The 11,363-nt window shown below is 38.9% G+C and overlaps 1 protein-coding gene across 1 annotated transcript in view; it reads right to left on the bottom strand.

Moving 5' to 3' along the window:
• Positions 1–6,532: 6,532 nt before the first annotated feature.
• TOMM20 (translocase of outer mitochondrial membrane 20 homolog (yeast)) overlaps positions 6,533–11,363 on the bottom strand; it is an 8,689-nt gene continuing 3,858 nt past the window's right edge. The window contains exons 2-5 of the mRNA XM_009329224.1: positions 9,299–9,345; positions 8,516–8,597; positions 8,088–8,230; positions 6,533–6,943 (exon numbers count right to left, since the gene is read on the bottom strand). Coding sequence (XP_009327499.1) covers positions 6,899–6,943; positions 8,088–8,230; positions 8,516–8,597; positions 9,299–9,345 — 317 coding nt within the window. The 3' untranslated portion in view covers positions 6,533–6,898. The remainder of the gene's footprint in view (positions 6,944–8,087; positions 8,231–8,515; positions 8,598–9,298; positions 9,346–11,363) is intronic.

Below are 11,363 nucleotides of genomic sequence, written 5' to 3'. Positions count from 1 at the left end.
GGGTGTGCGTCAAATCTTTTCAATTACAGAGAGTGCCTTTAATACTTTTTTTCTTTCGGTAGGTTTCATGCTTTATAAGCACATCTATGGTTGGTTGAGGTCTGATTTTTCCTGATGATACTAGTAACTAGCACTGATTAGCCAACTAGTCTAAAAATAACGTGATGTAAAAAAGGAGCAAGCTTTAGAGCTTCATACATAATTCAGATAAACAAAACACCCACCCAATAACTACCAAAACAATCATACTATCCTAAACCTTACCTTTTCCCTTCCTGTGTCACTGTCCCAATGTCCTGCTCTCGACTGCTTAGGTTTTCATGAGGGAAGGACCATGCAGAGTAAGTTACGGGATCAGGACCGCAGACTGTGAGCTTGCAGAAGCAGAGACTTCATCTTGACAGATTCTTCAGAGTGCCACACACATCTCTGCTGATACACAAGTAATAATAATAATTTCATGCTAAGAATTCTGCCAGTGCCAATGGCCAGTAGATAACATCCCTACAGAGAAGTAAAAAAGGGTCCTTGGTTCTGTCAGACAACTCCCAATATAAACCAAGGGGCCTGATGTTAAAGCTCAAAACTTCAGATGGAGAGATAAAAGCAAATGAAATGTAAATCAAACAGCAATGCCTCGTGGTTATGCAAACTCAGACGAGTGTCATTATAGCAAACACCCGAACCAGAAGAACTCAAAAAACATGAGGCTGCAACCTGGGGTCAGATGGGGCTTCTCTTCTTCATATAGGCAAAACCTTCCACCTCCTTAATTCTAGGAGTTGGTAGTCTTCATTGCAGTAACTTACAGGACCAAGCAATTACATTATACCAGGTCAATGTGTGGTGAAAGCAAATTTCTATCAAAACCAGACTGTTCCCACCAATAATGAGATACTGCTATGAACTGATTAGGCATGTACTATCAATTAAAAACACCAGAGGAGAGTTTCTCAAAGAACATGCTTGCTCAAGAATCCCTTTTCTCCATTTCTCCATTTAATTAGTCATTGCATTATAATTAACAAATTCATGCAATAATCATCGTCATTTTAATCATCAAAGCTGAATGTACATTCATTCTCATTAAATAATATTAAATACAACAAAAGGTGCTAACCAGGTTGTTTCAGAGCTCCAGGAAATGCTCTTTTACATACATGCCAAAACAGGCAAAGATTGGTTTGTTACAGCAAATTTCTGTATCTTCCGGGCTATCTTACAGGGTGTAACATATCCAGATTGACCTAAAGAAGGAGAAGCGTGGTTTACAGAGACAGTATCTTTTATTGAACAGCTCTCTTTCTCTAGATACTTGCCATGTTTTAAGCAGACTTTGAAGAATTTCTTACTAACAAGTTGAATGTTTGGAAAAACGCTGATCGACAGCTACAAGGGCTGAAAACTTCCAATTACTTGTACGGCATCAACATACGCTTTCCCCCTGGCAACACACCTCAGGAAGCAGAGAAAAACCACTTCTGAGGTGCAGGAGTAGTTAAGATTTGGTCTCAAGCCAGGGTGCCACTACGCAGCAAATAGCTGCCTCCAAGGCATGAGAGAGACCCCACCAGCTCACTTCGCATCAGCTACAGGATTGCAACAGGGTGAGGAGATCTTGCCACCTTAAGCTGAATCTCAACCAGCAACGAAACTGCATCCCGTCACCAACCTATAACATCTTGCCCTTTTTTTTTTTTTTTTGGTTGGCCCTCCTCACACAGGCCATCACAGCCAGAGTCCAACTCCAGGCAGGGGCTCAAGATGCAGATTTCTCTTCCACCCCTGCTGCAGTTAACAGGTGCTCTCCTTTCACTCCAGCTAGCAAAGCTCATCCAGAAAAATCACAGCTGGGCAGGGGAAAACTCTCCTCTTGCATGCCTGGGAACGAGATTCAGTTGCATTTTGTCGCAGAGTTTAAGCTGTACAATGCAGCTGGCTTATCTATATACCTGGTTTGTGTTGAAGGATGGAGAGAAAGAAAAGGGAAATCCTAATCGTATCATCACAACAAATCAAACACATAGGATTTTAAATTTTAAAAAGGCAAAATTAGGCATCAGTAAAAGCATATGCCACTGCTGCCCCACTGATTCTGTCACCAGGATCACTGTACCAAATTTATCTGGACAAAATGCTGCATTGCATCACCCCACCAGACAGGAAGATTCTAAAAATTAGGATTTTGCAGGATGAGCTTGAACAGAACACGTGTGCAAAACTGCCCTCTGCTGTTTAGATTAAGACCTGCTCAAATAAATGATCGTGTGACCAAATCAGCTTTTAGTTGCAAGGGTCCAAGTTGTGAAGAGGCAGAACTATCCGGCATCAGCTGTTTTCTGCCTTCATGAGCAGTAGAAATTTCATACATGAAAGCCACTCATAACCGCCTTGCAGCATGGACCATCCGGACAGATTTGCAGGCTGTAGCAAGATTGTGCTAACTGCAACAACGCTCCATTCAGCAGCTATCACGTAGTGGGTGAGCACCAACGGACATCCTCTCACCCCAAAGATGAGTCAAGAACATCCTCGGGGTGTAAGGGAAATAACGGCAGTCGTGAGTGCGTGCTGCAGGAGGACATGCATCTGTCAACCCATTAAATCAAGGCCTGACCTTTACAAAACAGGAACTGGAACTATATGTCTGGAGTCGAAAACTTATAGCACAGAGCCCTCTAAGAGCTCATGATTATTAGGTTACAGCAGCGATCGGAAAACAGGGTGGGGACCTTATCAAAAGACGTCCAGCAAATATTCTGTAAAACTAGCACCTGTAAGCCCCTACTGCAGGGAAAGAAGTGAGAACCTGGATTTTCTTTTCAAGAACATATGGAAACCACTGTACTTTGAAAAAGCCGCCCATTATCTAGTGCCAGTATGCTGGACAGTTTGGTACAGAAACATCACGGAAGGGCCAGCTGCCTTCTATGGCTTCACTCACACATTCATACACGGGGCGTGGCAAATTCTGCCCTCCGAGAACGGCATCAGATGTCCACATCTTCTTCTTTGGGAAGCTCTGTTTTGGTACAAATGCAGAAAACAAGTACTATTACCCGCACCAGAAGCTCAGTTTCCAGAGTGCCTCTGATGAACGCCAGCCCAGGCCTCGTGAATTAAGTACAGGTTTCAGCTCTTTGCAACAGGCTTTTGGTCAGATTTGACTGCTGTGCAGATGGGCTTTTTTTGGTCACTGCATAAAGGAGACCATAAGCTATACTGGTCAGTGTAAACACACAAATTAAAAACCAAACCAATACTTGGGTACAACAGAAGCCTTGAAGAAATTATTATTTTTTTTCACATCAGCCCTTTTCACATCCACATGTTTAAAAACGCAGAAGCATTGGTGTACAGTACAACATGCCTTTGAAATACTCGCTAAAAGCACTTAGTGACCACTTCAAAGATTCCCTTGAAGTTTAACTCGTTAGTTTTAACACAAAGGTCACGTAGGGCCACTGTTCAGCCTAAGGGACTTTAAACACACCATCAACAGACGTACAAATGAAATTTCAGATTCTTCTGGGTGCATAAATAGCTGGAGCTTTACGTTGATGATGGCTGGCTGGCCTCCTACACAGCAGGGCTGGGACTCCTTAATTTTTCAAGTTAAGGGCAACATTAATATTCTGTCATCCCCCAGGGTAAGGAAATCAGTGCCAGATGATTCAGTGCGTGCCTGATCACTCTGGTTTTGGATTCAATTCCATTATCTAGAAAACTTAATGGTGAGACATCAAAGGTAGTCCTGCATGATCATGAAACTAGATGGGTCTTTTTCTATAAAAGCTGCCTGAGCAGCTCATAACTGATGGATGATAGGAGACTTCCCAACATAAAACTAGCAGACCTCTGATTTCCTTTATGAGAAATCCTTAGTGCTGAAAACAAGTGCCTTGTTCTTGGAGCACCACAGAAGGGAAGATGGCTCTTTCTGGGAGAAAGATTAGTAGTTTTACCTGCAGTAAAATAAGATTACAGATCTTATTCACCAGCAGCTGTGAGCTCAGCAGCAGCAAATCCACAACTGGAATGGCTCACTTCCACCTTTTTTAAATTTGCACAGGTGAAAAGAAATACAGTACTATGCACAGCTAATGCGATGGCATTACTACTACTGATGCAATAACATCCATCATTACCACTGCACTTCTGATGACGTGCGCTTTGCTTATGTCTGAAACCAGTTCTAAATTACAGCCTCCTACATCTGTGGGCTGTGCACGCTAGCTACACCAGCGTCAGCCTGCCATTGTTGGAGCAACAGCAAATTCCCATTCTAGACAATATCTTCAAGTCTTCACAGTTTGTAAGGTATTAGCTTCAGCGGGTGATTTTGGAAAAAAAGTCTTAAGCCTTGTTAAAAGGATTCATCATTCCCACCCTATTAGCCAAGGCACTCAAAAGAGGTATCAGAGTTTGCTCTAGCATACTAACCAGGTATTTCTGGGTTATCGAATATGAGAACAAATTTGTACTTAAGGCTTCATTTAAACCTATGCCATCTACAATTTTGTTTACATCCAACTTTGCAGGATCAAGAAAACTAAAAGGGATTAGAGGAATATGTGTGTCTATGGTGTTTATTAAAGCAATGGCCATTTGTGGACATAATCAAGACTATCACCAGGTCTTCCATCAAAATCAGAAGAATTGACACCCAGGTTTGCCAAAACATACTTAGTTCAGAAGAGCTTTCCCGTAAGCTAAATTGTGAATTCAAATTGTCATCATTATACCAAAGAGTGTAGAAAATTGTTCAAGTTTGAAGGAAGGGTGCCACTTATGTCTTATGCTGCTTGGGTTTGTTTTTCAAGGCAGGATGGAAGAGTTTGATTTACCTTAAGGTGACGTTAAAAGCTGAACCAAGAAGCTATTACACTGAAGCGACCACCACCAGTAAGGACACCAGGTAGATATGCTAACAGTTCTGTCAGCATAACCTATGAATTCTTACTTTTTACTTTTAAGGGTTAGAAAGGAGAAGAAAAACTCCTCCAAAAAGCCGCACTGTACTCATTAAAAGTAGAACCTTCTGCAATTTCACAGTATTTTTATTAAGTATTCTAGGTGCAGAATAACTTTGTCCCTCTAAAATAAATTAAAACAGCAAACCAGCCATTGTCACCTGAAGATTATGGCTACTAAGTTTTACTTTTACCTTATGCTACCTGAACAATTCAAGCACAACAAAAAGACTAAACTACAGCCAGCTGTTCAAGAAATCTTTGTTCGTACCAGCCATTAACTTCAGTATTTGTCACATTACAGAAAGATTCAATAGCACCTCAAATCTTGGGAAATTGTGTTTTCAAGGGGCTAAGTGGGAAATATCTCTTCCATGGCAAACCATCTAAGCAGACTGACTCATCAAGAGCCATTTCTACTCCCAAACTCAGGTATTTGACTGCTAGGTGACCATGAACTACCCACTCCTCAAAAATTCTGTGTGAGGCAATTTGACACGTTGAGACCTATGGTTTGGAAGAATCTGCCTTTACAGAAACTTACACCAGGCTGAAATGAGACAGAGACAGATGGGGATGCTGGCTAAAGTGCCATGCTCTCAGTGTCTCACTTCTACTTGGACAACGCTACGTAGTACCTTACTAGTAATGTATCGGCATCATTAGCACAAACTATCAGCTGGTCTGAAAGACAGACACCTCGAAGCATTCTCCTCCTTAAGTTAAAACAAGTCACCGTGCCAAAAATATAAAGCTACATTTTTAATTGTTTCTTCTGACACCCGAGCGGCGATAGCACAAAACCAGAGAACAGCAGAAGCCAATCTGTTTTGACATTTAGAACCTGCTATCCACGGAAAACTTGCTTTCAGAAGTATGCTTCTGCTACTCACTCGAGTCTGTACATTACTTGTCTCCTTTTCACTGGCAAAGGAAAACTTACCTAAATTCAAGTTTACAGTATCACACCATACTGAAATTTTACATCACCTTTCTAACTCCGTTAGCTTTAGCTAGTTTAGCCTGGAGATATCACCGTCTTACCTTATCAGTGCAATTTTTTTTAAGGCAAACACCAAAGACTGTTAACAACCATTTTCTATGGTCTTGAAGACTAGAGACTGAAGCATTAACTGCCTATCTCGCAAAAAGGTTTCAAGCTTTCCGGAAAAAGCTCTTACAATCTGCTCCAGGTTCTATTCCAAACAGCTTTATTTCAGACACCTGCATTAACAGAGTTTCATGTTTGCCAGATACAGTTTTGACTTGCATCACTTTAGATGTTACTGTTCCTGACAGAAATGGATTTGTCATTCTTTCTGCAGCCAGTCATCTATTACCATTCTGATTTGCCTCTCTCTCTCAGGTGATCGGTTACTGTTTAAATGATCACATGTCTATTTTCTCAGGAAATGACACAAGGTTTTAAACTTAATTAACAGCATTGGAAGACCAGCCATAACATTAAAAATAATTTTTAATGTTAAGTCATTTTTAGATCATTTTCTCTGACACCCAAATGTTCTGAAATTTAAAGTAGTACTATAGGGACACACAAGTGCAGATAAATCTTTATTGCCATAACTTTGTTTTTTCAAAAATGAGCATTGGGTTTTTAATAGGTCGTAGTTTTATGTCTTTATATGTACAACATTACAACTGCATATTTTAATAATAATGAAGTTAGTGATACTTTGATAACTCACCACAGTGTATTTATAAAATGAATTCTTATCAAAATACACTTTTCACTGGGATAATAAATAAAATCCTGCGAAACCCACCTACACAAAGTTAATTTTAACTCTGGTAGAACCCGATGTGGTACACAGTCCATTAACTACTATGTTTGCCCCTTTATCCCCCTACTGATGCTCATCTTCTGGGGTAAGAAAACATTTTTTCCCCCCTGTTGTGGTGTGACCTCATTCAACATCATCTTCAGCCAAGCACTGTGCACTTACAATTCTCTGTAAGAAGGAGAAAAACTCATTCACAATTACATAAAATTGACAGTAGGCAACTGATTATCAAGCAATGTAATTTTACACTGAACATTAAGCAGTGTAATTACTGAGCAAACTGATTAATGTTAAAAATGCTAATCTATTTGACATAAGTTTTTGAAGTCCGTTCCGCAGAAATTACATACTGTGCAATGCCTAACAAAGCCAAAGTCAGCTAAATAATAACCCTAGCAGCCTCAAGTGATGACTTCTGTGTGGTTTTTGGCACTGTTCTCTAAGGAAACATTTTTGCTCCATTATTTCCCCAGACCTTTACATCTTGTGTACCTGACACTTTTCAGTGTTTTTACTAACTATACGGATCTTAAACCGAAATGTAACCAGGCCTGAGCTGTAAAGAGAGCTGACTGATGCACAGCACTGAGTCTCTGCTTTATGTGAGGTAACACCATTAGGGAGTACCCTCGCATTTCTAAGAACGTAAAACATATTATTTATTTTACAATAGACCCACCTGCTAGCATATTACCAACGTTACCTGCACAGTACTCAGGCTAAAAAGGGAGAGCATTTTATACACAGAGCTACGAACACTTTTATCACCAGGGAACCCCCCCAAGCTTCTGAAACGGTCATGCATTCTGGTGCTAGTTAACATTTTGTGTTTATAGCTGGCCCAGAAGCAACAGGCTAGCAGAAGCAACAGATTAATTCTAACGGACTTCTATAGCACTTACAGACACTTGTAGATATATGATTTAAAAAAACAAAAACCAAAAAACCTCAAGACCCACTGCAAGAAAGTTACCGCTTTTCTGATCCCCCAGCTTGTATTTGGGAAACAGTGGATCCACTTACAGCATCAGAGCTGCAGTCAGATGTCTCTACTTTAAGAGAGCTTGGCATACCCTACGCATGAGAGCAGTTTTGTATTTCTATTTTACCCTGTATGCTATTAATGCCACATGGTATTTTTCATATACACTTTGTAATGTTTCAGGTGGAAAAAAAAAAAAAAGCTTCTTTTAATCTAACTGAACATATACAAAAAACATATTACAAAAAACAGTACTCGAGACTGATGTAGTGGGCAAGAGAAGTAGTTCAATTATTTTCAAACCAAAACAACAGGGAACATTTCACATACCTGGCTTATTGTAGGGAGCTTAGTTAGAAGCATTTGAAACACCGGCGGTGGAAGAGTCTGCTGTAGAACTTGTAGTAGCTGCTGCGGCTGTCCACACACAGCAATGGCATTGGTCAAGTGATCAACACCTTTCTCATATTCACCTGTATGGAAAATGATAGTGTTTTGAAATCAACCTTCTTCCACACTGTAAAGTATTTACATAAAACATCCATCAACAGTGGATTAAATTACTGAGAACCAATCCACACTCTTCTTTCCTCCTCCTTTGCTGGATCTTCTGAACACAGAAGGGTAGAGACAAGTAAACAGATTTTCCTAGGTGAGTTTGACTCCCCAGAAGATCTTAGTATATAAAAATCATCTTCTAGCAGAGGTAAAGAAAAATTATTTTACAACTTACCCTTCAAAAAAAATTATGTTATTACCTTGAGCTAGTAGTTCCTCGCCAAGCTGAATCTCCTCAAGGAAAAACTTCTGAACTGCTTCAGCATCTTTCAGATCAGGCAACTATAACACACACAGTAAAACTGAAGTTTGCCCTTAAACATCAGTTAATAAACAAGTTAGCAGAAAACATTATCACTGAAATCAAACACACATGCAACCATACTGTTACACTGAAACTGGCAGAAAAAATTAAGTGTCATCACTAAGTTAAATGTACACAGTGTTTTTGAAAATCAGACTCAGGTCTCATATCATTGCATCACAAATCTGTAGAGAGACAGAGCCTGAAATACCTCTATTAAGTACACGATTTTGTAGGAAATATAAATTAAGGTGCGTTATGTTTATCACAACTGTATTTCTTACAATTGGTTAAGATAAATATATCTTTTCTTCCAGGATCCACTGGCGATAAGGAAAGAGAAATCAAATACTTATAGCAAAAAACTATCAAGTTCAGTTATAGGCATATCCCATCAACGATTTTTAAGTCTGAAAAGTCCTTGCACGTACAACAAAGAGGAAAACACCATCGAATCACACAGTAAATGTTGTACTTTCTAGTACAAGGCCTCTATCTGACACAAAAAAGGAACAAACATTTCATACGGTTATTTGTGAGCATTAAAAAAACCTAAAGACTGCGTATTTGCAGAAGTGTTTGTAATGCTGGAATCAAAACATATCTTTAAACATATCTTAAAAATAATACAAATGAAACATCTTTCAAAATAGCACTGCATTATTGAACACAGTATTACCTTGGAAAGCCCTGCTCTCTCTTTGGCAAGCTTCTGTTTCTTCCTTCCTGTAAGAATAAAAACATCTTACATTTTTAATTTGCAATTAAAAAAGCCTTCAGATTATAGTTCAAAACAGTGAACAAATCGATAAGAAACTGGTAATGTATTCAAAATATTGAAGATGGAACACAAGACTGCAACCCACTCTCTGCAACGGAATATCATCTAGAGGTCTAGCGAGGGCTGGCAGTAGCATACCAACGCAAAATGGCAAATCTTCTGCCGGCTATGGTAAACACCAACTGTGCAGGGCCCGCAGCAGAGCATACCTCACGCACTAGAGGCATGAAGAAGGTAGGAGAACTAGAGTAATACGGGATTTCCTCTACGTGATTTCTAACAATGATAAGCCACAGAAGAACTGCCTACAAGTCAAGGCTATCTAATTTTGAACTATATGGTGCAGCACCAACAGGAACTTCAGCAGGTCACAGTACGAGTGTACTTTCCCAGCAGCTTTATAGCGAAGACTTGGGCACTAGCTAAATAGGTGGCAGTACCTCATCACCCCACAGCAAGAGCAATACTAAAGCATACATTTCTGAAGTCTGAGGAAAGCAAACATTTACAGATGGAACAAACATTTACAGATTTAATTGCCCAACCTAAAGGCATAAAGTTGGTCTGCAACATAAAGTCGTACCACTCCAGCAAAACAAGTGTAATTAAAATGATATATAGCTTGCTTTTAATGCCATTAGGCAGGTATAAAGATATTTTGCAGTAGCAGCTATTCATACAAGAAAGAATAATTATAGTAATGCTGGTGATTTCCTTAGAATAATCATTTTTGTAAGTCATCAGTTCATCAACTGAAATAGTTACACCGATATGACTTTTAAATACAGCCTACGGTTAAACAACTGTACTCTCACTATTTGTCCTCAGTGTCTGCTTGGTGAACGTTTATGTTGACCATGTTATTTCTTTTGAGACAATTTTACAAGCTAGAAATACTTCCAAATATGACTAGCAGTTTTAATGGAAACGACATTAAAAATCTGTGATTGTCCACATGATGAAGACATTCAGGAATACTATTTCCTAGTAGTGATAATGTAACACGTGAAATTTATGGACAAGATCAAGTGTTCTTTATACAAAGGGAGTTCACATTCTAACTACATGGATCACCCTTTTACCTTCTACGATACCTTAATAACCCTTAGCACCTGAATTTCTACAACTTACTGACATATGGATGTTATTTTACAACATCATATACAGAAAAATGTGTCATATAGAACTGTAGCACACTATAATTTTATCATTATGGTTGTTTTCAATATTAAAGAAGAATTTATCTCTTGAAAGTTGGTGCCTTCAATTAGCTTACTCCAAATTTTCTGAAGCATTAATTCACATAAAAATTTAAACTGCACTATGCAAACCAGTTTTGCTAATACATAAAATCTTAAAGATTAAATAAAAATGAAGAAAAAAAAAAAGTAGCATCTGAAATGTTTCACTATCAATCCAAGCCATGTTGCAACTGTGGTGCATCCAGTGAAAACGTCAATGAAAAGTCCAAAGAGTAACAGCTTAACATCATTTTCAGGAGAAAATTGTGTTTTCTTGGAATGACTATTACATCTTCTAAAATATTACAACAGGTATCAGTCACCAGGTTACGCATTCAGAGATAAAGGAAAAGAAGACACGCTGGTAACTGTAACTATTTAATAAAAGCTTTTGATCACTGATCACACACATATGAAATCATATACTTTAACCTGAAAATAGTAAAGGAACGTGAAGAATCACCAAGATTTTAAAACTGAACACCAATCTACAGAATCTTTCAAGTCTGATTACTACGCAATTTTTCTTCCTCTTCTTAATACATTTTTACAGGTCTCTTTATGGGTCCATTAGCTAAAACAATTACAAAAACCAAATAGCTCTAAAGGGTATTTAGGAATTCTTCCCATACTGGTTGGTAACACTGGTTTAAAATATCTTTGCAACAACAGCCAGAAGTTAAATTTGTAATACGACAAGCAAAAAGCAATGGCTTGGGGGG

The sequence above is a fragment of the Pygoscelis adeliae genome, unplaced genomic scaffold (genome assembly GCF_000699105.1).
Source record: "Pygoscelis adeliae isolate BGI_AS28 unplaced genomic scaffold, ASM69910v1 Scaffold77, whole genome shotgun sequence".
Classification (NCBI taxonomy): domain Eukaryota; kingdom Metazoa; phylum Chordata; class Aves; order Sphenisciformes; family Spheniscidae; genus Pygoscelis; species Pygoscelis adeliae.
Note: the sequence above shows the minus strand (reverse complement) of the source record. Positions and strands in the feature narration are given on the sequence as shown.